Genomic DNA, 25,915 nt, shown 5'->3' with positions numbered 1-25,915 from the left:
ATCGCAAGAGGGCACTGTGAGTTTTCTGCCAGCCCAGTTCTGACACATTTCCATTGCCTTAACTTCCTGCTGAAGTTACCGTAAACATGGCGGACTGTAGAGAAACAGGTGAGTCTGAAATGACAGCTGTCAACATACTTTAAATAAAAAAAACACTATAGTTACAGCTCTGACTACAATATCACGGAGTAAACTATCGTGGCAGCTCGTCTGCGGTGAATGTTGTTCAGGTACAGCAGAGTAACGTTAGCGATGGGTGATGGGCTGGTAGCTAACGTTAGCCTGCGAAGTGATGGGCTGGTAGCTAACGTTAGCCTGCTAGCTAATGTTAGCCTGCGAAGTGATGGGCTAGTAGCTAACGTTAGCCTGCTAGCTAATGTTAGCCTGCTAGCTAACGTTAGCCTGCGAAGTGATGGGCTGGTAACTAACGTTAGCCTGCGAAGTGATGGGCTGGTAGCTAACGTTAGCCTGCGAAGTGATGGGCTGGTAGCTAACGTTAGCCTGCGAAGTGATGGGCTGGTAGCTAACGTTAGCCTGCGAGGTGATGGGCTGGTAGCTAGCGTTAGCCTGCGAGCTAACGTTAGCCTGCGAGGTGATGGGCTGGTAGCTAGCGTTAGCCTGCTAGCTAACGTTAGCCTGCGAAGTGATGGGCTGCTAGCTAACGTTATTCATAGTGTGGCTTCGCTGTTGCATCATTCATATTGGTTGTTACTTGAACCAACATAGCTAAATACGTTTTTACTCGTTGACTAGTTTTAGGCTGGGTTTCTGTACAGCACTTTTTGACATCAGCTGATCTAAGAAGTGCTTTATAAATACATCTGATTGATTGATTGATTGATTTGTTTATGCACACTAACGTTAGATACCCGAGCCAGTTAACGTTAGTAGCTAGCTAACTAGCCTGGCTGGTGTATATTTAGCCATGTAACGTTAGTAGCTAGCTAACTAGCCTGGCTGGTGTATATTTAGCCATGTAACGTTAGTAGCTAGCTAACTAACCTGTCTGATGTCTATCTTTAGCCAGTTAAAGCTAGATAGTTAGCTACCTACCTGGCTAGTTAGCTAGCAAGACCGCACTGTCAGCTGGATGCAAATACAACTTCGTCGTTATCACGACACTGTGTGTTACAGATGGACCTGAGAAGAAAGATGAAATCGTACGCGCTAAAGTAAGTATCCTTCTAAACCAAAAGTTACTCAGTCTTTCCAAAATGACAACAAAAAATGAAAATTGACATTATTGTCCATACCATATGGTCCACTGTCCCAACGCGCTAACCAGCTTTTCTTCCTGTCATTAAAATCCACATCATTTTTTAGAATGAAGGGAAGGAGTTGACCAAAGAGGAGAAGCAACGGCTGAGGAAAGAGAAGAAACAACAGAAGAAACAGAAAGATGAGAAGGGCCCGTCAGAAAGAGCGAAGGAAAAGAAACCTGTCGCTGCATCACAACCTGTAGCAACACAACCCCCGACACAGAAAGGTGTTCTAGCCATGGTTCCATAATGTAACCTCCATGCTATAGCCTTCTCTTCTACTGTTGACATCATGTCTTAAATGTTCCGCTTGTGCTCTGATTGTATCATTTTATATCTTTAGAAAAACAAATACCAGTAGTTGTTTACTAGTGCTAGCTTTGTCATTGGTCCATTTACCTATGAATCCTATCCAGCATCCACTTCATTGGTCAATGCACCTGTCTGTCTCTGTCCCCAGCTCCCACAGTGTTACCTGCCACTGCACCAATGCCTGTGCCTGCCTCAGGTGCTCCCTCCCACTCCTCTCCTGCGCCCTCCCCAGCAGACAAGCCAGCCAAAAGCAGAGCTGAGCAGAAGGCAGAGAGGAGAGCAAGGCAGGAAGCTGATAGAGCCTCTAAACAACAGAGCTGCTCGTCCAGCAGCAAGACCAAGGCCCCTCCAAGTGAACTAAACCCAGGTACAACACAACATCTGCTGGTGGATCTGTGGAGCACCTTGTTGACTTGTGATATGATATATCTTATTGTCCTAGAGGGTAAATTACTTGGACAATTAAAGAGTGCTGCTGCTTTCATAGACATGCATACAATCAACCTATAATAACCCTCCCATTACCCCCTCCCCTCATCACACACCCCTCCCCTCATCACACACCCCTCCCCTCATCACACCCCCTCCCCCCCCCTCATCACACACCCCTCCCCTCATCACACCCCCTCCCCTCATCACACACCCCTCCCCTCATCACACACCCCTCCCCTCATCACACACCCCTCCCCTCATCACACACCCCTCCCCTCATCACACCCCCTCCCCTCATCACACACCCCTCCCCTCATCACACACCCCTCCCCTCATCACACACCCCTCCCCTCATCACACACCCCTCCCCTCATCACACACCCCTCCCCTCATCACACACCCCTCCCCTCATCACACACCCCTCCCCTCATCACACACCCCTCCCCTCATCACACACCCCTCCCCTCATCACACACCCCTCCCCTCATCACACACCCCTCCCCTCATCACACACCCCTCCCCTCATCATACCCCCCTCCCCTCATCACACACCCCTCCCCTCATCACACACCCCTCCCCTCATCACACACCCCTCCCCTCATCACACACCCCCTCCCCTCATCACACACCCCTCCCCTCATCACACCCCCCTCCCCTCATCACACACCCCTCCCCTCATCACACACCCCCCTCCCCTCATCACACACCCCTCCCCTCATCACACACCCCTCCCCTCATCACACACCCCTCCCCTCATCATACCCCCTCCCCTCATCACACACCCCTCCCCTCATCACACACCCCTCCCCTCATCATACCCCCCTCCCCTCATCACACACCCCTCCCCTCATCATACCCCCCTCCCCTCATCACACACCCCTCCCCTCATCACACACCCCTCCCCTCATCATACCCCCTCCCCTCATCACACACCCCTCCCCTCATCATAACCCCCTCCCCTCATCACACACCCCTCCCCTCATCACACACACCCCTCCCCTCATCACACACCCCTCCCCTCATCACACACCCCTCCCCTCATCACACACCCCTCCCCTCATCACACACCCCTCCCCTCATCACACACCCCTCCCCTCATCACACACCCCTCCCCTCATCACACACCCCTCCCCTCATCACACACCCCTCCCCTCATCACACACCCCTCCCCTCATCATACCCCCCTCCCCTCATCACACACCCCTCCCCTCATCACACACCCCTCCCCTCCATCATACCCCCCTCCCCTCATCACACCCCCCTCCCCTCCATCACACACCCCTCCCCTCCATCACACCCCCCTCCCCTCATCACACACCACTCCCCTCATCACACTCCCCTCCCCTCCATCACACCCCCCTCTCCTCCATCACACCCCCCTCCCCTCCATCACACTCCCCTCCCCTCCATCACACCCCCCTCCCCTCATCACACCCTCCCCCCAATCACCCCTCCTCATCTTAACCCCTCCATACTTCCCCATACACACAAAAGTGAATGAGTTGATGCCAGGACAGGTTGTGACTAGGGGACAGTTCCACATGATGAAGGCCTACAGGACAGGTTGTGACTAGGGGACAGTTCCACATGATGAAGACCTACAGGACAGGTTGTGACTAGGGGACAGTTCCACATGATGAAGACCTACAGGACAGGCTGTGACTAGGGGACAGTTCCACATGATGAAGGTCTACAGGACAGGCTGTGACTAGGGGACAGTTCCACATGATGAAGGTCTACAGGACAGGCTGTGACTAGGGGACAGTTCCACATGATGAAGACCTACAGGACAGGCTGTGACTAGGGGACAGTTCCACATGATGAAGACCTACAGGACAGGCTGTGACTAGGGGACAGTTCCACATGATGAAGGCCTACAGGACAGGCTGTGACTAGGGGACAGTTCCACATGATGAAGGTCTACAGGACAGGCTGTGACTAGGGGACAGTTCCACATGATGAAGGTCTACAGGACAGGCTGTGACTAGGGGACAGTTCCACATGATGAAGACCTACAGGACAGGTTGTGACTAGGGGACAGTTCCACATGATGAAGGCCTACAGGACAGGTTGTGACTAGGGGACAGTTCCACATGATGAAGGCCTACAGGACAGGCTGTGACTAGGGGACAGTTCCACGTGATGAAGACCTACAGGACAGGTTGTGACTAGGGGACAGTTCCACATGATGAAGGCCTACAGGACAGGTTGTGACTAGGGGACAGTTCCACATGATGAAGGCCTACAGGACAGGTTGTGACTAGGGGACAGTTCCACATGATGAAGGCCTACAGGACAGGTTGTGACTAGGGGACAGTTCCACATGATGAAGGCCTACAGGACAGGTTGTGACTAGGGGACAGTTCCACATGATGAAGGCCTACAGGACAGGTTGTGACTAGGGGACAGTTCCACATGATGAAGGCCTACAGGACAGGCTCCAGTCCATTCGTCTCCCTAATCTTCCTCTGACTTCCTTTAAGGGTATCCCCTATTGAAAAACACATTGGACTTTTACAAGGTGATATATTGAAGTAGTAAGTCTCATGTATTCAAAGATTGCTTCCTGTCCTTGTTAGTGGTGAAGAGACTTCCGGAACATGTCCAAGTGGACGACCCTGCAGTGGTGAAAAAACTGGCCAAGAAGTTGGAAAGACAACAGGTTTGTGGCAATGTTATTGACATTATACAATATGCTGCTGTCTGTCCTCAAGGTATTGCTTGACTAACAGATGCTCCTATCCAAAATGACTTACAGGAGTAATTAAGGTTAAGTGCCTTGCTCACATTCAGATTTTTTTGTTGTTGTTGTTGCCCTAGTTGGGTCAGGGATTTGAATCAGCAACCTTTCGGGTTAGTGACCCAACGCTCTCAACCGCTAGGCTGTCTGCCACCCCTAACTTGCTAGTACCAACTGAAATTCGTCATCTCAGTACAGATTTACATTGTCAGTGTTTCCCCTGGATTCATTTCCAGCCAAGGCGTTACACCACCCCACATCAACATCCAGTGTGTTTTTATAACCAGCGTTTTATAAAGCTATATAATGGTATGGGGGAAACATTTGTATTAGTTATACATGAAAATATAAACTCAGCAAAAAAAAGAAACGTCCTCTTTTTCAGGACCATGTCTTTCAAAGACAATTGGTAAAAAATCTAAATAACTTTACAGATCTTCATTGTAAAGGGTTTTAACACTGTTTCCCTATGTTTGTTCAATGAACCATAAACAATTAATGAACATGCACCTGTGGAACGGTCGTTAAGACACTAACAGCTTACAGACGGTAGGCAATTAAGGTCACAGTTATGAAAACTTCGGACACTAAAGAGGCCTTTCTACTGACTCTGAAAAACACCAAAAGAAAGATGCCCAGGGTCCCTGCTCATTTGCATGAACGTGCCTTAGGCATGCTGCAAGGAGGCATGATGACTGCAGATGTGGCCAGGGCAATAAATTGCAATGTCCGTACTGTGAGACGCCTAAGACAGCGCTACAGGGAGACAGGATGGACAGCTGATCGTCCTCGCAGTGGCAGACCACGTGTAACAACACCTGCACAGGATCGGTACATCCGAACATCACACCTGCGGGACAAGTACAGGATGGCAACAACTGCCCGAGTTACACCAGGAACGCACAATCCCTTCATCAGTGCTCAGACTGTCTGCAATAGGCTGGGAGAGGCTGCACTGAGGGCTTGTAGGCCTGTTGTAAGGCAGGTCCTCACCAGACATCACCGGCAACAACGTTGCCTATGGGCCAAACCCACCGTCGCTGGACCAGACAGGACTGGCAAAAAGTGCTCTTCACTGACGAGTCGTGGTTTTGTTTCACCAGGGGTGATGGTCGGATTCGCCTTTATCATCGAAGGAATGAGCGTTACACCGAGGCCTGTACTCTGGAGCGGGATCGATTTGGAGGTGGAGGGTCCGTCATGGTCTGGGGCGGTGTGTCACAGCATCATCGGACTGAGCTTGTTGTCATTGCAGGCAATCTCAACGCTGTGCATTACAGGGAAGACATCCTCCTCCCTCATGTGGTACCCTTCCTGCAGGCTCATCCTGACATGACCCTCCAGCATGACAATGCCACCAGCCATACTGCTCGTTCTGTGCTTGATTTCCTGCAAGACAGGAATGTCAGTGTTCTGCCATGGCTAGCGAAGAGCCCGGATCTCAATCTCATTGAGCACGTCTGGGACCTGTTGGATCGGAGGGTGAGGGCTAGGGCCATTTCCCCCCAGAAATGTCTGAGAACTTGCAGGTGTCTTGGTGGAAAAGTGGGGTAACATCTCACAGCAATAACTGGCAAATCTGGTGCAGTCCATGAGGAGGAGATGCACTGCAGTACTTAATGCAGCTGGTGGCCACACCAGATACTGACTGTTACTTTTGATTTTGAACCCCCCTTTGCTCAGGGATATATTATTCCATTTATATTAGTCACATGTCTGTGGAACTTGTTCAGTTTGTCTGTTGTTGAATCTTGTTATGTTCATACAAATATTTACACATGTTAAGTTTGCTGAAAATAAACGCAATTGACAGTGAGAGAGGATGTTTCTTTTATTTGCTGATTTTATAAGGATATAACAAGCAGTAAGCTAAACTTCACAGCACTAACTACCTGTGCTTCTATTCTGTGCATCGCATTTTTTTTTCAGACGCGACCGCACGGCGCCACTATAAAGGTACTTGGTCTCAAGGTTCACTTTGTGTGAGGTTAAGGTTTGATTTTTACCGTCTGTTTTTACCGTTTTGTTTTGGTCAAGGCTGTTAAATGTCGTCAGCACCCGTCATCTTACCTACCTTCCTGAGATAATGACACTGGTGTGTCTGTCTTTATACTTGACAGTAGAAAGAGAAAGAGAGAGAGAGAAAAACATGTTGATACATGAATCCAGGGTGCTGTACAACACTGTTCCAGTAGGTAGTGCTGTACAGCACTGTTCCAGTAGGTGGTGCTGTACAACACTATTCCAGTAGGTAGTGCTGTACAACACTGTTCCAGTAGGTGGTGCTGTACAGCACTATTCCAGTAGGTGGCGCTGTACAACATTGTTCCAGTAGGTGGCGCTGTACAACACTGTTCCAGTAGGTGGCGCTGTATGGCACTGTTCCAGTAGGTGGCGCTGTACGACACTGTAGATGTTCCAGTATTTTCTTGTTTTGTGATTAGCTCTGCTGCCTTACAGCACACAGTCTGCTTGCTGTGCAGGATTTGATATGTTGTACATTTTATTGTAGAGACGGTGCAATCGGAAAGGATTCACAACCTTTTACTTATTCCATATTTTGTTGTGTTACAATTAAAATTTATTTAATTTCAATCTACACAATGTCAATCTACACAAAATACTCTTGTCAAAGTGGAAAAAAAACTCTTAACATTTAAAAAAAAAAAAAAAAAATGTGAATAATAAAACACTAATATATATTGATTAGATAAGTGTTCAACCCCCTGAGTCAATACATGTTAGAATCACCTTTGGCAGCAAGTACAGCTTTGAGAGCTTTGCACATCTGGCTGGAACAATATCATCAAAAGAAAATTCAAGCTCTGTAAAGTTGGCTGTTAATCATTGCTGCACAGCCATTTTCAAGTCTTGCAACAAAAAAAATTCAAGTTGATTTTAAGTCAAACTATAACGAGGCCACTCAGGAAGATTAAATGTCATCTTGGTAAGCAACTCCAGTGTAGATTTGTTCAGCTGAAAGGTGAATTTGTCTCCCAGTGTCTGTTGGAAAGCAGACTGAACTAGGATTTTGCCTGTGCTTAGCTCTATTCCGTTTCTTTTTATCACCCCCAAAAAAACTCCCCAGTCCTTGGCGATGACAAGCATACACATAACATGATGCAGCCACCACCATGCTTGAAAATATGGAGAGTGATACTAAGTGATGTGTTGGATTGGATTTCCCCCTAACATAATGCTTTTTATTCAGGATATACAGTTAAATTCTTTGCCACATGTTTTGCAGTTTTACTTTAGTGCCTTATTGCAAACCGGATACATGTTTTGGAATATTTGTATTCTGTAAAGGCTTCCTTCTTTTCACTCTGTCATTTAGGTTAGTATTATGGAGTAACTACAATGTTGTTGATCCATCTTCAGTTTTCTCCTATCACAACCATTAAACTCTGTAACTGTTTTAAAAGTCACCATTGGCCTCATGGTGAAATCCCTGAGGAGTTTCCTTCCTCTCTGGTAACTGAGTTAGGAAGGACGCCTTTGTCTTTGTAGTGACTGGGTGTACTGATACCACCATCTAAAGTGTAATTAATAACTTCCCCATGCTCAAAGGGATATTAGGTAGGCTGTCATTGTAAATACGAATTTGTTCTTAACTGACTTGCCTAGTTAAATAAAGGTTAAATAAATAAAAAATATATATAAATACATATATTCTGTTGGTAAACCTCCCTGCACGATGGAGGGACCTTACAGTTATCTGTATGTGGGGTACGAAGATGAGGTAGTCATTACAAAAATCCTGTCAAACACTATTATTGCACACAGTGAGTCCATGCTATTTATTATGTGACAAAGGGGTTTGAAACTTATTGACTCAAGACATTTCAGCTTTTCATTTTTAATTCATTTGTAAACATTTAAAAAAAAAAAAACATTATTCCACTTTTGACATTATGGGGTATTGTGTGTAGGCCAGAGACGCAAACAAAATGTGGAACAAGTCAAGGGATGTGAATATTTTCTGTATGATATATTTGTGTGTGTGTGTGTGTTTCAGATCCCCCTACGATCTGACTATGGCTACAAAGTCAGCCTGTTCTCTCACCTGCACCAGTACAGCCGCAAAGCCCCGCTCACCCAGCAACTCAGGTAACTACCTACCTGCCCCTACCCAGAGCACCCCTCACCCAGCAACTCAGGTAACTACCTACCTGCCCCTACCCAGAGCCCCCCTCACCCAGCAACTCAGGTAACTACCTACCTTCCCCTAACCAGAGCCCCCCTCACCCAGCAACTCAGGTAACTACCTACCTGCCCCTACCCAGAGCTCCCCTCACCCAGCAACTCAGGTAACTACCTACCTGCCCCTACCCAGAGCCCCCCTCACACAGCAACTCAGGTAACTACCTACCTTCCCCTACCCAGAGCTCCCCTCACCCAGCAACTCAGGTAACTACCTACCTTCCCCTACCCAGAGCTCCCCTCACCCAGCAACTCAGGTAACTACCTACCTTCCCCTACCCAGAGCTCCCCTCACCCAGCAACTCAGGTAACTACCTACCTGCCCCTACCCAGAGCCCCGCTCACCAAGCAACTCAGGTAACTACCTACCTGCCCCTACCCAGAGCCCCGCTCACCCAGCAACTCAGGTAACTACCTACCTGCCCCTACCCAGAGCCCCGCTCACCCAGCAACTCGGGTAACTACCTACCTGCCCCTACCCAGAGCCCCCCTCACCCAGCAACTCAGGTAACTACCTACCTGCCCCTACCCAGAGCCCCCCTCACCCAGCAACTCAGGTAACTACCTACCTGCCCCTACCCAGAGCACCCCTCACCCAGCAACTCAGGTAACTACCTACCTGGCCCTACCCAGAGCCCCCCTCACCCAGCAACTCAGGTAACCACCTACCTGCCCCTACCCAGAGCCCCCCTCACTCAGGTAACTACCTACCTGCCCCTACCCAGAGCACCCCTCACCCAGCAACTCAGGTAACTACCTACCTGCCCCTACCCAGAGCCCCGCTCACCCAGCAGCTCAGGTAACTACCTACCTGGCCCTACCCAGAGCCCCCCTCACCCAGCAACTCGGGTAACCACCTACCTGCCCCTACCCAGAGCACCCCTCACCCAGCAACTCAGGTAACTACCTACCTGCCCCTACCCAGAGCCCGCTCACCCAGCAACTCAGGTAACTACCTACCTGCCCCTACCCAGAGCCCCCCTCACCCAGCAACTCAGGTAACTACCTACCTGCCCCTACCCAGAGCCCCGCTCACCCAGCAACTCAGGTAACTACCTACCTGCCCCTACCCAGAGCCCCCCTCACCCAGCAACTCAGGTAACTACCTACCTGGCCCTACCCAGAGCACCCCTCACCCAGCAACTCAGGTAACTACCTACCTGCCCCTACCCAGAGCCCCCCTCACCCAGCAACTCAGGTAACTACCTACCTGCCCCCTTCTAGCTTCTAGTTGGCACGTTGGGGTTTTTGTCTCAACCATCTGAAGTTGAAGCTGAGCCAATCAAGAGGACTTGGGCGAGGAGAACAAATCTCTAGCACTCCTCTCCGGCTCACCCCCCTGTAGTCATAGTACTGATTTCCTACAGCTGGATGGCAGCTCTCCGCTCCGGCTCACCCCCCTGTAGTCATAGTACTGATTTCCTACAGCTGGATGGCAGCTCTCCGCTCCGGCTCACCCCCCTGTAGTCATAGTACTGATTTCCTACAGCTGGATGGCAGCTCTCCGCTCCGGCTCACCCCCCTGTAGTCATAGTACTGATTTCCTACAGCTGGATGGCAGCTCTCCGCTCCGGCTCGCCCCCCTGTAGTCATAGTACTGATTTCCTACAGCTGGATGGCAGCTCTCCGCTCCGGCTCTCCCCCCTGTAGTCATAGTACTGATTTCCACATAAAGACGCCTATTAATTACAATAATCATTACCTCTAAATTGAATTTAGAAAATGTGAAAGTGTCATTGAGACCACCTCCAAGTCATTTATGAACAAACACCAGACTGCTGTGTTGGCTACAGCTAAACGCTAAATGCTCCAACTTCCTGAGGGGAAAGTTGACTGCCCCCCCCCTCCAGACCTCCCTATTCCCCAAAGCTCGGCCTACATCAGCACCACCTCGTCAGAATACCTTAGGGAGAACTCTGGGGTGTATTCAATCCGCAAATATGTTGCAAAACGTTTCTTAAACGGAAGCAAACTGAGCATAATGTGGAGGCCTGCTCTTAGACTTACCTGAATTTGTCAAATAGAAGTTTGTTTTAGTTGCAAAACGTTCCTGTTTGGATGATTTACTGATGATAGTTGCTTCTAACACTACATACATACATACATACATACATACATACATACATACATACATACACTGATAGCTTGTACCTTTTTGATGGTATCTGTAATTGTTCTGTCCGTCAGTATTCCCTCGACAGTGATCCACCCTTCCATTGTGCGGTTGGGTCTGCAGTACTCCCAGGGTATCGTGGTGGGATCCAACGCTCGCTCTGTAGCCCTGCTCCACGCCTTCAAACAGGTACAGTACTACTGACCCCAGGCCTGCTCTTTGTTCTAATCCGCCTCGACTCTATATCTGAAGTAGCCAAACGGGTACAGTACTACTGACCCCAGGCCTGCTCTTTGTTCTAATCCGCCTCGACTGTATATCTGAAGTAGCCAAACGGGTACAGTACTACTGACCCCAGGCCTGCTCTTAGTTCTAATCCGCCTCGACTGTATATCTGAAGTAGCCAAACGGGTACAGTACTACTGACCTCAGGCCTGCTCTTAGTTCTAATCCGCCTCGACTGTATATCTGAAGTAGCCAAACGGGTACAGTACTACTGACCCCAGGCCTGCTCTTAGTTCTAATCCGCCTCGACTGTATATCTGAAGTAGCCAAACGGGTACAGTACTACTGACCTCAGGCCTGCTCTTAGTTCTAATCCGCCTCGACTGTATATCTGAAGTAGCCAAACGGGTACAGTACTACTGACCCCAGGCCTGCTCTTAGTTCTAATCCGCCTCGACTGTATATCTGAAGTAGCCAAACGGGTACAGTACTACTGACCCCAGGCCTGCTCTTAGTTCTAATCCGCCTCGACTGTATATCTGAAGTAGCCAAACGGGTACAGTACTACTGACCTCAGGCCTGCTCTTAGTTCTAATCCGCCTCGACTGTATATCTGAAGTAGCCAAACGGGTACAGTACTACTGACCCCAGGCCTGCTCTTAGTTCTAATCCGCCTCGACTGTATATCTGAAGTAGCCAAACGGGTACAGTACTACTGACCCCAGGCCTGCTCTTAGTTCTAATCCGCCTCGACTGTATATCTGAAGTAGCCAAACGGGTACAGTACTACTGACCCCAGGCCTGCTCTTAGTTCTAATCCGCCTCGACTGTATATCTGAAGTAGCCAAACGGGTACAGTACTACTGACCCCAGGCCTGCTCTTAGTTCTAATCCGCCTCGACTGTATATCTGAAGTAGCCAAACGGGTACAGTACTACTGACCTCAGGCCTGCTCTTAGTTCTAATCCGCCTCGACTGTATATCTGAAGTAACTTCCTCCCTTCGTTCTTTTCTTCCTTATAAGCTGGTTACTGACATTTTAAATGGTCTTACAAGTCAATTCACTGTTTTACCACTTTGGTCGTGATCCCTGTAACTTCCTCTCTGTCCCGTCCATACAGGTGATTAGGGACTATACTACTGTAACTTCCTCTCTGTCCCGTCCATACAGGTGATTAGGGACTATACTACTGTAACTTCCTCTCTGTCCCGTCCATACAGGTGATTAGGGACTATACTACTGTAACTTCCTCTCTGTCCCGTCCATACAGGTGATTAGGGACTATACTACTGTAACTTCCTCTCTCTGTCCCGTCCATACAGGTGATTAGGGACTATACTACTGTAACTTCCTCTCTCTGTCCCGTCCATACAGGTGATTAGGGACTATACTACTGTAACTTCCTCTCTGTCCCGTCCATACAGGTGATTAGGGACTATACTACTGTAACTTCCTCTCTGTCCCGTCCATACAGGTGATTAGGGACTATACTACTGTAACTTCCTCTCTCTGTCCCGTCCATACAGGTGATTAGGGACTATACTACTGTAACTTCCTCTCTGTCCCGTCCATACAGGTGATTAGGGACTATACTACTGTAACTTTCTCTCTCTGTCCCGTCCATACAGGTGATTAGGGACTATACTACTGTAACTTCCTCTCTCTGTCCCGTCCATACAGGTGATTAGGGACTATACTACTGTAACTTCCTCTCTGTCCCGTCCATACAGGTGATTAGGGACTATACTACTGTAACTTCCTCTCTCTGTCCCGTCCATACAGGTGATTAGGGACTATACTACTGTAACTTCCTCTCTCTGTCCCGTCCATACAGGTGATTAGGGACTATACTACTGTAACTTCCTCTCTCTGTCCCGTCCATACAGGTGATTAGGGACTATACTACTGTAACTTCCTCTCTCTGTCCCGTCCATACAGGTGATTAGGGACTATACTACTGTAACTTCCTCTCTCTGTCCCGTCCATACAGGTGATTAGGGACTATACTACTGTAACTTCCTCTCTGTCCCGTCCATACAGGTGATTAGGGACTATACTACTGTAACTTCCTCTCTGTCCCGTCCATACAGGTGATTAGGGACTATACTACTGTAACTTCCTCTCTCTGTCCCGTCCATACAGGTGATTAGGGACTATACTACTGTAACTTCCTCTCTCTGTCCCGTCCATACAGGTGATTAGGGACTATACTACTGTAACTTCCTCTCTGTCCCGTCCATACAGGTGATTAGGGACTATACTACTGTAACTTCCTCTCTGTCCCGTCCATACAGGTGATTAGGGACTATACTACTGTAACTTCCTCTCTCTGTCCCGTCCATACAGGTGATTAGGGACTATACTACTGTAACTTCCTCTCTCTGTCCCGTCCATACAGGTGATTAGGGACTATACTACTGTAACTTCCTCTCTGTCCCGTCCATACAGGTGATTAGGGACTATACTACTGTAACTTCCTCTCTGTCCCGTCCATACAGGTGATTAGGGACTATACTACTGTAACTTCCTCTCTCTGTCCCGTCCATACAGGTGATTAGGGACTATACTACTGTAACTTCCTCTCTCTGTCCCGTCCATACAGGTGATTAGGGACTATACTACTGTAACTTCCTCTCTGTCCCGTCCATACAGGTGATTAGGGACTATACTACTGTAACTTCCTCTCTGTCCCGTCCATACAGGTGATTAGGGACTATACTACTGTAACTTCCTCTCTCTGTCCCGTCCATACAGGTGATTAGGGACTATACTACTGTAACTTCCTCTCTGTCCCGTCCATACAGGTGATTAGGGACTATACTACTGTAACTTCCTCTCTGTCCCGTCCATACAGGTGATTAGGGACTATACTACTGTAACTTCCTCTCTGTCCCGTCCATACAGGTGATTAGGGACTATACTACTGTAACTTCCTCTCTGTCCCGTCCATACAGGTGATTAGGGACTATACTACTGTAACTTCCTCTCTCTGTCCCGTCCATACAGGTGATTAGGGACTATACTACTGTAACTTCCTCTCTCGTCCCGTCCATACAGGTGATTAGGGACTATACTACTGTAACTTCCTCTCTCTGTCCCGTCCATACAGGTGATTAGGGACTATACTACTGTAACTTCCTCTCTGTCCCGTCCATACAGGTGATTAGGGACTATACTACTGTAACTTCCTCTCTCTGTCCCGTCCATACAGGTGATTAGGGACTATACTACTGTAACTTCCTCTCTCTGTCCCGTCCATACAGGTGATTAGGGACTATACTACTGTAACTTCCTCTCTCTGTCCCGTCCATACAGGTGATTAGGGACTATACTACTGTAACTTCCTCTCTCTGTCCCGTCCATACAGGTGATTAGGGACTATACTACTGTAACTTCCTCTCTCTGTCCCGTCCATACAGGTGATTAGGGACTATACTACTGTAACTTCCTCTCTCTGTCCCGTCCATACAGGTGATTAGGGACTATACTACTGTAACTTCCTCTCTCTGTCCCGTCCATACAGGTGATTAGGGACTATACTACTGTAACTTCCTCTCTGTCCCGTCCATACAGGTGATTAGGGACTATACTACTGTAACTTCCTCTCTGTCCCGTCCATACAGGTGATTAGGGACTATACTACTGTAACTTCCTCTCTCTGTCCCGTCCATACAGGTGATTAGGGACTATACTACTGTAACTTCCTCTCTGTCCCGTCCATACAGGTGATTAGGGACTATACTACTGTAACTTCCTCTCTGTCCCGTCCATACAGGTGATTAGGGACTATACTACTGTAACTTCCTCTCTCTGTCCCGTCCATACAGGTGATTAGGGACTATACTACTGTAACTTCCTCTCTCTGTCCCGTCCATACAGGTGATTAGGGACTATACTACTGTAACTTCCTCTCTCTGTCCCGTCCATACAGGTGATTAGGGACTATACTACTGTAACTTCCTCTCTGTCCCGTCCATACAGGTGATTAGGGACTATACTACTGTAACTTCCTCTCTCTGTCCCGTCCATACAGGTGATTAGGGACTATACTACTGTAACTTCCTCTCTGTCCCGTCCATACAGGTGATTAGGGACTATACTACTGTAACTTCCTCTCTCTGTCCCGTCCATACAGGTGATTAGGGACTATACTACTGTAACTTCCTCTCTCTGTCCCGTCCATACAGGTGATTAGGGACTATACTACTGTAACTTCCTCTCTCTGTCCCGTCCATACAGGTGATTAGGGACTATACTACTGTAACTTCCTCTCTGTCCCGTCCATACAGGTGATTAGGGACTATACTACTGTAACTTCCTCTCTCTGTCCCGTCCATACAGGTGATTAGGGACTATACTACTGTAACTTCCTCTCTCTGTCCCGTCCATACAGGTGATTAGGGACTATACTACTGTAACTTCCTCTCTGTCCCGTCCATACAGGTGATTAGGGACTATACTACTGTAACTTCCTCTCTCTGTCCCGTCCATACAGGTGATTAGGGACTATACTACTGTAACTTCCTCTCTCTGTCCCGTCCATACAGGTGATTAGGGACTATACTACTGTAACTTCCTCTCTCTGTCCCGTCCATACAGGTGATTAGGGACTATACTACTGTAACTTCCTCTCTCTGTCCCGTCCATACAGGTGATTAGGGACTATACTACTGTAACTTCCTCTCTGTCCCGTCCATACAGGTGATTAGGGACTATACTACTGTAACTTCCTCTCTGTCCCGTCCATACAGGTGATTAGGGACTATACTACTGTAACTTCCTCTCTCTGTCCCGTCCATACAGGTGATTAGGGACTATACTACTGTAACTTCCTCTCTGTCCCGTCCATACAGGTGATTAGGGACTATACTACTGTAACTTCCTCTCTGTCCCGTCCATACAGGTGATTAGGGACTATACTACTGTAACTTCCTCTCTCTGTCCCGTCCATACAGGTGATTAGGGACTATACTACTGTAACTTCCTCTCTCTGTCCCGTCCATACAGGTGATTAGGGACTATACTACTGTAACTTCCTCTCTGTCCCGTCCATACAGGTGATTAGGGACTATACTACTGTAACTTCCTCTCTCTGTCCCGTCCATACAGGTGATTAGGGACTATACTACTGTAACTTCCTCTCTGTCCCGTCCATACAGGTGATTAGGGACTATACTACTGTAACTTCCTCTCTCTGTCCCGTCCATACAGGTGATTAGGGACTATACTACTGTAACTTCCTCTCTCTGTCCCGTCCATATAGGTGATTAGGGACTATACTACTGTAACTTCCTCTCTCTGTCCCGTCCATATAGGTGATTAGGGACTATACTACTGTAACTTCCTCTCTCTGTCCCGTCCATACAGGTGATTAGGGACTATACTACTGTAACTTCCTCTCTCTGTCCCGTCCATACAGGTGATTAGGGACTATACTACTGTAACTTCCTCTCTGTCCCGTCCATACAGGTGATTAGGGACTATACTACTGTAACTTCCTCTCTGTCCCGTCCATACAGGTGATTAGGGACTATACTACTGTAACTTCCTCTCTCTGTCCCGTCCATACAGGTGATTAGGGACTATACTACTGTAACTTCCTCTCTGTCCCGTCCATACAGGTGATTAGGGACTATACTACTGTAACTTCCTCTCTGTCCCGTCCATACAGGTGATTAGGGACTATACTACTGTAACTTCCTCTCTCTGTCCCGTCCATACAGGTGATTAGGGACTATACTACTGTAACTTCCTCTCTCTGTCCCGTCCATACAGGTGATTAGGGACTATACTACTGTAACTTCCTCTCTGTCCCGTCCATACAGGTGATTAGGGACTATACTACTGTAACTTCCTCTCTGTCCCGTCCATACAGGTGATTAGGGACTATACTACTGTAACTTCCTCTCTGTCCCGTCCATACAGGTGATTAGGGACTATACTACTGTAACTTCCTCTCTCTGTCCCGTCCATACAGGTGATTAGGGACTATACTACTGTAACTTCCTCTCTGTCCCGTCCATACAGGTGATTAGGGACTATACTACTGTAACTTCCTCTCTCTGTCCCGTCCATACAGGTGATTAGGGACTATACTACTGTAACTTCCTCTCTGTCCCGTCCATACAGGTGATTAGGGACTATACTACTGTAACTTCCTCTCTGTCCCGTCCATATAGGTGATTAGGGACTATACTACTGTAACTTCCTCTCTGTCCCGTCCATACAGGTGATTAGGGACTATACTACTCCTCCTAATGAAGAGCTGGCCAGAGACCTGGTCAACAAGCTCAAGCCCTATATCAGGTACAGAATCTACGGTCCTTTTCTCAAATCATCATCTCCAGGGCTCCACATTAACCTTCTCTTGTCCAGGACAAGTTTAAAAAATATATATATATGATGTACATTGTACATGCGGCATTTAGCGCAAGTTGTTAGAGCGTTGGACTAGTAACCGAAAGGTTGCAAGATCGAATCCCTGAGCTGACAAGGTAAAAATCTGTTGTTCTGCCCCTAAACAAGGCAGTTAACCCACTGTTCCTAAGCCGTCATTGTAAATAAGAATTTGTTCTTAACTGACTTGCCTAGTTAAATAAAGGTTAAATAAATGTAAAAAAAATAATATAATGCACATAAATAAATAAGACTATAGGTTAAAGTAAAGGTGATATGCATATTGTCTATAGCCTCATGTCCAACCGATGAGGGAATAGCCAGAAAATGTATCAAACTTGAATGAGACTTTTAATTAGATAAATATTGGCTAAACGCTAGTCATGTTTGACAAATATAATGAAGGATAATTAACATTAATGTCTTAACATTATGTCGACGTACTTGAGGCACGGTTTGTTCAGATCAAATACACAAGACCGGAGAATGCACATCACCCACCTTGAATCTGAGCAGAGGCGGTCAGCATTTTCAAACTATTTAACCATAAACTTAATTGTTTAAAACATGGATGTTTTATGTCATTTTATGAAGCATGGCTTGCCTTGTTTCAAAGTAGCCTAGCCAAAATACAACCACAGAAGTGTTGAAGGATTTTTTTTATAAACACTTAATATCCCATTGAAACCAGCATTTCTCTAAATGTTCTTTTGCTTTTCAAATCAACATTTATTTTATTGTCCAGCAGCCAAAGGCACAATCCCAGTCATATTAGTAAACCATGCTAGTCTATTGATAATCCCAGTCATATTAGTAAACCATGCTAGTCTATTGATAATCCCAGTCATATTAGTAAACCATGCTAGTCTATTGATAATCCCAGTCATATTAGTAAACCGTGCTAGTCTATTGATAATCCCAGTCATATTAGTAAACCGTGCTAGTCTATTGATAATCCCAGTCATATTAGTAAACCGTGCTAGTCTATTGATAATCCCAGTCATATTATTAAACCATTTCGGGCGACAGGTAGCCTAGTGGTTAGAGTGTTGGACTAGTAACCGAAAGGTTGCAAGATCGAATCCCCGAGCTGACAAGGTACAAATCTGTCATTCTGCCCCTGAACAAGGCAGTTAACCCACTGTTCCTAGGTCATCATTGAAAATAAGAATTTGTTCTTAACTGACTTGCCTAGTTAAATAAAGGTAAAATAATTTAAAAAATAAAAAATGATAATCCTGGTCTTATTAGTAAACCGTGCTAGTCTATTGATAATCCCAGTGTCGTGTCTTTGGGGTACCATTAAACTGAAGACATGTTTATCAATTAACTCCCTGTAATTATTATCACGCGATCAAACTGATTCATCGTTTAATTGTAATTAACTAGGAGATCGGGGCACCAAGGAAAATATTCAGATTACAAAGTTATAATTTTCCTAATATAACTTTCCTATATTATAACATTATATATTATATTCTATTATAGTATAGGCCGATTATCTTCTGGTTTAAATGGTGTATTTTACCTCGCGTCCAGTCTCATTCCAAACGTCGTAAATTGTTGTATCTGCACGAACCCAGTCTTTACTAAGAGTCATCCATACATCAATTGTCTTAAAATCATTTATTTACTAAACTAATTAATTCACAGAAAGTATACAAACAGTAATTATCATCACAAAGAATTGGTAGAGTAATGTGTGGCTGGTCTGTTAGACAATGGGTCATAAAGGGCAGCTGAGAAGACCCTACAGAGTTCATTAATATTAACAATTGACAATTGAACGCTCACTCATTCGAGAACAATTGCAATCAATATATATTTACGCTCAGTGTGTCGTCGGGATCCTTGTTGGAGCGTCGTTCTGATGGAGAGTTCTTTTCTTTCTCTCCTCTCTCTCTCTCTCTCTCTCTCTCTCTCTCTCTCTCTCCTCCTCTCCTCTCTCTCTCTCTCTCTCTCTCTCTCTCTCGGTTAGATGGATCTTTCAAAGCGACATTCATTAATGTCGTCATAGAATGGATGTTTCGTTGGTCTTCGCGTTCAATGATATAATTTACTTAGCTGCAGACTAATAATTAATATCAAAGACTTGTTCTTATTCTGTCGGTATCGATAGTCTAAAAGTTAACCACGTGGTATAGTTCACTTTCAGTAGAGTACTTGGATGGTCAACCTATTGGCCAACTCGCAATGGAGTGGAGGCCGGGTCTGAAGAAAGTAGATCAGGCTATGGTTTTATAGTGAACATGTCACATGACACCTGGTCCTGTCTGTGTCCCTGGGGGCGTGCCGATGACTGAGTTAAGCTTGGTACAGAAATATAATTCTATCACATTAACATCAGTACATAGCATCTCAATGTATTACAAATAGCTTTATCCTTATTAATACATTCTATACAACCATGTGGATGCAAGTCTCAAGGCTGAGGCTATTATATAAACCGTTTTATGGTAATATGGCTATATTGTCTCTTCTGAGTATCACAAAATTGTACCAAGCGGACCAGTTCGTAGCTGGATTCTTCACCAATCTTCCATACCTTCTCCAGAACACAAATGTCATTCGGTTCCCCAATTCTTTGAGTTGGAAGAATTTCCTGTGTCTCTCTATGGGACCCCTCTGTGTCTCAACTGGGCCATGTGGTTGTAAGATTCTCCTCTGGAATTTTACAACCCTTTCACACAGGGCCTGGGTGGGGGGAGGTAGGTTGGGGGATGGTGCAAGGGGGGAGGGGGTCAACTGTCCTCCCTGTACTCAAAGAGGCCAACGTCATGACACCAGTCATATTAGTAAACCGTGCTAGTCTATTGATAATCCCAGTCATATTAGTAAACCGTGCTAGTCTATTGATAATCCCAGTCATATTAGTAAACCGTGCTAGTCTATTGATAATCCCAGTCATATTAGTAAACCGTGCTAGTCTATTGATAATCCCAGTCATATTAGTAAACCGTGCTAGTCTATTGATAATCCCAGTCATATTAGTAAACCATGCTAGTCTATTGATAATCCCAGTCATATTTGTAAACCGTGCTAGTCTATTGATAATCCCAGTCATATTAGTAAACCGTGCTAGTCTATTGATGCATCTTTAGATCTCACCTCTTAATTTCAAACAGATATTTTAATCTATGTCACATGAAACTGCTTGCATGTTTGAGAACGGTGTTTTCCCTGTAATTGCATTTTGGAACATTTGTGCGTAGCTTACAGCCATGTTAACCTTTTTATAATATGAGGTAATAAAACTTGATCAACATTTTAAGATAAATGTTCTGATCTGTTGCATCAGCCTCATTTGCTTTTAAAAAAAAATGTTTTAATGTACAGTGGTTGTATGAATTGTGGATCTGTCGTCCCAGAATTGTTCCAGTCTGTTTTGAACCATAGACGTATTTTTCTATTGTCCCCGGGACAACGGGATGCCCTTAATTTCGATCCCTGGAGGGAATTTATTTTATAAAAACATAGAAAGTATTTGGTTGTAATTGTAATATTGCAATAATTTATAGGCTACCAAGGGGGGCCAATCATCCTCCAGGAGAGCCTTAAAGGGGCAGTGTTTGTATTTTGAAACAGGCTTGACTATGCAGAGAAGCCATAAGACAGAGTGTAGCCTACATTTCTGTCTGATTCTGTGGTAAAAAGATAGTCGAGCATTTTGTTTTTGTAAAGTGGTTCCTTGCGTCATACAATGATGGAAAACTGGTGTTACAGACCGTTGTTTTGGGGGGGGGGGACAAATTACTTGAGCTTTTGTCATACTTGTCCTGTGGACAAATGGCTACAAAAGTTAACGTCAAACCCTGATTTAATATGAAGCTGATTGAAGAAATCATGCCAAACATTTTGTGTATTTTACTTTGTTTTTGTTTTTGCAGTTTTCTCAATCAATGTCGCCCCTTGTCGGCGAGTATGGGCAACGCAATCAAGTACATCAAGAAAGAAATCTCCAATATTCCTAGTCAGTTCAAAGAAGAGGAGGTGAGTTTCAGAATACAGTTTCAATTCTGTGTGTTAAAAGGTCAGTTTCAGTTTCTGGTCACATTTTAACTCATGTCCATTTTTATGGCAACAACCATTTTCTCTCTCTTTTCTAGGCGAAGACCAAACTGCAGACGTGTATAGACCGTTACATAGATGAAAACGTAGTTCTGGCAGCCAAGGCGATCTCTAAATGCGCCATAGAGAAGATCAGTGACGGAGACGTCATTCTAGTTTATGGATGGTGAGATCTAACGTCTGTCAGTAGCCTTCCATTTTATCTGACAGAACATGGAAGTGGATAGGTTGCCACACTACCACCTAGCCACTCTGCATGAAGCACAGAGAAGCTCTCCCTGTAACCATCCCTTTTGCTTGAATTGATTCCTATCTTCTCAGATCTACAAGAGGGGTGTAAGGGGTCAATTTGGAACTAAGAAGTAACTGAGAAAGACGTGTTCCAGTCAAGAGGCCTGAGTCTCTTGGGGTAATGGCTAAGGTTGGACTGAGTCAGTCGGTCTCTTGGGGTAATGGCTAAGGTTGGACTGAGTCAGTCGGTCTCTTGGGGTAATGGCTAAGGTTGGACTGAGTCAGTCGGTCTCTTGGGGTAATGGCTAAGGTTGGACTGAGTCAGTCGGGTCTCTTGGGGTAATGGCTAAGGTTGGACTGAGTCAGTCGGTCTCTTGGGGTAATGGCTAAGGTTGGACTGAGTCAGTCGGTCCTCTTGGGGTCAGTCGGTCTCTTGGGGTAATGGCTAAGGTTGGACTGACAGTCACAGGGACGCGGGTTCAGGTCCTGGTCGGAATACCCCCCCCCCCCCCCCCCAAATTCACTACAACATGTAATTGTCCTGTCTCTCTCCTCGTTAAACCTATCCAATCCTCTCAGCTTTACAGTAGTGCCTAGAGTGTGGGGGTCTGTTTACAATCCAGTAGTGATCATGTCCCTTCTCCTCCGCTGTAGCTGATCTGAGATCAGGCTAGGTGTCAGTAAGGAAGGCATCCGTTATTGAGATCTCATGTCCCTTCTCCCCCGCTGTAGCTGATCTGAGACCAGGCTAGGTGTCAATAAGGAAGGCATCAGTTATTGAGATCTCATGTCCCTTCTCCCCCTCTGTAGCTGATCTGAGACCAGGCTAGGTGTCAATAAGGAAGGCATCAGTTATTGAGATCTCATGTCCCTTCTCCCCCTCTGTAGCTGATCTGAGACCAGGCTAGGTGTCAATAAGGAAGGCATCAGTTATTGAGATCTCATGTCCCTTCTCCCCCTCTGTAGCTGATCTGAGACCAGGCTAGGTGTCAATAAGGAAGGCATCAGTTATTGAGATCTCATGTCCCTTCTCCCCCTCTGTAGCTCGTCCCTGGTGAACCACATCCTTTGCGAGGCATATGATAAGAGCAGGAAGTTCCGTGTGATCGTTGTGGACAGCCGGCCTCGTCTGGAGGGAAGGGAGGCTCTGAGACGCCTCGTACAGAGAGGCATCAGCTGCACCTACGTCCTCATCTCTGCCCTCTCATACATACTACCTGAGGTAACCTAGTGCTCATCTCTCATACATACTACCTGAGGTAACCTAGTGCTCATCTCTTCCCTCTCATACATACTACCTGAGGTAACCTAGTCCTCATCTTTCATACATACTACCTGAGGTAACCTAGTCCTCATCTCTCATACATACTACCTGAGGTAACCTAGTGCTCATCTCTCATACATACTACCTGAGGTAACCTAGTCCTCATCTCTCATACATACTACCTGAGGTAACCTAGTCCTCATCTCTCATACATACTACCTGAGGTAACCTAGTCCTCATCTCTCATACATACTACCTGAGGTAACCTAGTCCTCATCTCTCATACATACTACCTGAGGTAACCTAGTCCTCATCTCTCATACATACTACCTGAGGTAACCTAGTGCTCATCTCTGCCCTCTCATACATACGACCTGAGGTAATTCCAAAACAGATGACCGCGCCTTGGGGGACTGGAGGTGTCATTGCACTGTGGAATTTAGAATGTAGGCTTTTGGATGTTTTAGACATGAGTTGATTTAATCGCAAATGTTGTTGACCTCTTGTAGAAAATCCAAACAGTGATTTATATTTTTCCTCCAATGCTTCTCAGTTTAACCCTCTTTCTTCCCTGACCTTTTTTTTTGTTGTTGTAACAAATCTCCAATATATTTAATGTCTATGTGTAATCATTAAACTCTCCCTCTCCCAGGTATCTAAGGTGTTCCTGGGTGCCCATGCTCTGCTGGCTAATGGCTACGTGATGTCTCGTGTGGGCACATCTCAGATAGCTTTGGTAGCCAGGACCTTCAACGTGCCAGTTCTGGTCTGCTGTGAGACATACAAGTTCTGCGAGAGAGTGCAAACTGACTCCTTCGTCTCAAACGAGCTTGGTAATGTGGGAGTTATTTGGCCTCGTTGACTTTATTACGACATGTAAAGAGCTAGCGTATGGGGTTATCTTTCTGGAGATAATGAAGTAATCTACTTTATGTAAAGCAAGTCATTTCCATTCTGCTTCTAGTCAACACCGATAAGGATGTGCAAATGTGATTTTAACTTCGATAGACAAACTTATCCACATTTTAAATTCTATTCTATTTCTAAACTGACTAGAATTGAAACAAACTGTAGTAAGCATTAGCAGTAAGACTTTCACTAAACCTCGCCTTCGACCAATCACTTTCTTTCCTCAGATGACCCCGATGACCTGATGGTGACCCGGAAGGGGAAGACCCAGCTGGAGAACTGGCATGATGTCAGCTCCCTGGGGTTGTTGAATCTGGTCTACGACGTAACGCCACCAGATTTTGTTGACCTGGTCATCACAGACCTGGGCATGATCCCCTGTACCTCTGTTCCTGTTGTACTCCGGGTCAAAAACTTGGAAAGAGGGGAGTAGGGGATGACGTGGGAGGTCTGATACAGACTGATGTCGCAGACTTGTTCTGACTGTGTTCTAGAAGAAGTGCTCGTCTGGCAAGTTATAGGCTGTCTCAAATGGCATCCTATTCCCTATATAGTGCACTACATTAGAACAGGGCCCTATGGCACCCTATTCCCTATATAGTGCACTACATTAGAACAGGGCCCTATGGCACCCTATTCCCTATATAGTACACTACTTTTGACCAGGGCCGTAAGGCTCCAGGGCCCATAGGTCTCTGGTCATCTGGTCAAAAATAGTGCTTTATATAGGGTTGGCATTTTGTAATGCACTATGTTCCAATGTCCAGTCTAGCATCCGGCTTACAATGCATAGATTCTACCTGATAAATTGCTTCATTCTTAGTAGCTTGCCAGTGTGGATGTTGGAACGGGGCTTTAGACACAGTCTCTCCCTGCCTCAGTCTTTCTACATGCTAGGCTACACCCACTGTGATGTCTGGCCCAAGTCAGATGACAGAAGTGCCAAACAGCGAGTTTGCTCTGCGCATACATTCACACCTGTGCTTTTGGCATTAAATAAATGTACATCTGAAATGGCTTTTTAAACAGAGTTCCTGTGTGTTTTTTGGTAAGGCCTGAAGCTGGTAAGGGGATCAGAGTGTGGGGAAGTGGGCCTGAAGCTGGTAAGGGGCCAGAGTGTGGGGAAGTGGGCCAGAGTGTGGGGAAGTGGGCCTGAAGCTGGTAAGGGGCCAGAGTGTGGGGAAGTGGGCCTGAAGCTGGTAAGGGGCCAGAGTGTGGGGAAGTGGGCCTGAAGCTGGTAAGGGGCCAGAGTGTGGGGAAGTGGACCTGAAGCTGGTAAGGGGCCAGAGTGTGGGGAAGTGGGAACAGCACTTTACATGTTGCATTTATATTTTTGTTCAGTGTATGTTGTCAGTATCATAATATATATATATATATATATTATCAGTATATCATGTCTATACTAAATAAAAATATAAACGCAACAATTTCAAAGTTCATATAAGGAAATCGGTCAATTGAAATGTATGAATTAGACCCTAATCTATGAGTTCCACATGACTGGGCAGGTGAGGGGCGCAGCCAATCAGAATGAGTTTTTCACCACAAAAAGGCTTTAATACAGACAGAAATACTCCTGTTTCATCAGCTGTCCGGGTGGCTGGTCTCAGACAATCCCGCAGGCGAAGAAGCCGGATGTGGAGGTCCTGGGATGGCGTGGTTATACATGATCTGTGGTTGTGAGACCAGTTGGACGTACTGCCATCTTCTCTAAAATGACGTTGGATGCGGCTTATGGTAGAGAAATTATCATTAAATTCTC

General features: G+C 46.2%; 1 protein-coding gene across 1 annotated transcript; it reads left to right on the top strand.

Moving 5' to 3' along the window:
* Positions 1 to 25,179, top strand: LOC106571016 (translation initiation factor eIF2B subunit delta). The gene is made up of 13 exons (XM_014143641.3): positions 1 to 108; positions 1,135 to 1,172; positions 1,324 to 1,486; positions 1,720 to 1,938; positions 4,583 to 4,665; positions 8,762 to 8,853; positions 11,134 to 11,248; positions 17,515 to 17,591; positions 21,569 to 21,671; positions 21,788 to 21,915; positions 23,025 to 23,202; positions 23,897 to 24,077; positions 24,381 to 25,179. Exons 1-13 carry the CDS (start codon positions 87 to 89, stop codon positions 24,584 to 24,586), a joined length of 1,605 nt encoding a protein of 534 aa, XP_013999116.2. The 5' UTR covers positions 1 to 86; the 3' UTR covers positions 24,587 to 25,179.
* Positions 25,180 to 25,915: the final 736 nt, after the last annotated feature.

Source organism: Salmo salar, chromosome 15 (genome assembly GCF_965601325.2).
Source record: "Salmo salar chromosome 15, fSalSal1, whole genome shotgun sequence".
Lineage (NCBI taxonomy): Eukaryota > Metazoa > Chordata > Actinopteri > Salmoniformes > Salmonidae > Salmo > Salmo salar.
Note: the sequence above shows the minus strand (reverse complement) of the source record. Positions and strands in the feature narration are given on the sequence as shown.

Excerpts from the sequence above, each read along its gene's own strand:
- LOC106571016 (XM_014143641.3), top strand. The coding sequence starts at position 87 with ATGGCGGACTGTAGAGAAACAG. Across the intron at positions 1,487-1,719 it reads ACAACCCCCGACACAGAAAG|CTCCCACAGTGTTACCTGCC; the intron begins GTGTTCTAGCCA and ends CTCTGTCCCCAG. Across the intron at positions 1,939-4,582 it reads TCCAAGTGAACTAAACCCAG|TGGTGAAGAGACTTCCGGAA; the intron begins GTACAACACAAC and ends TGTCCTTGTTAG.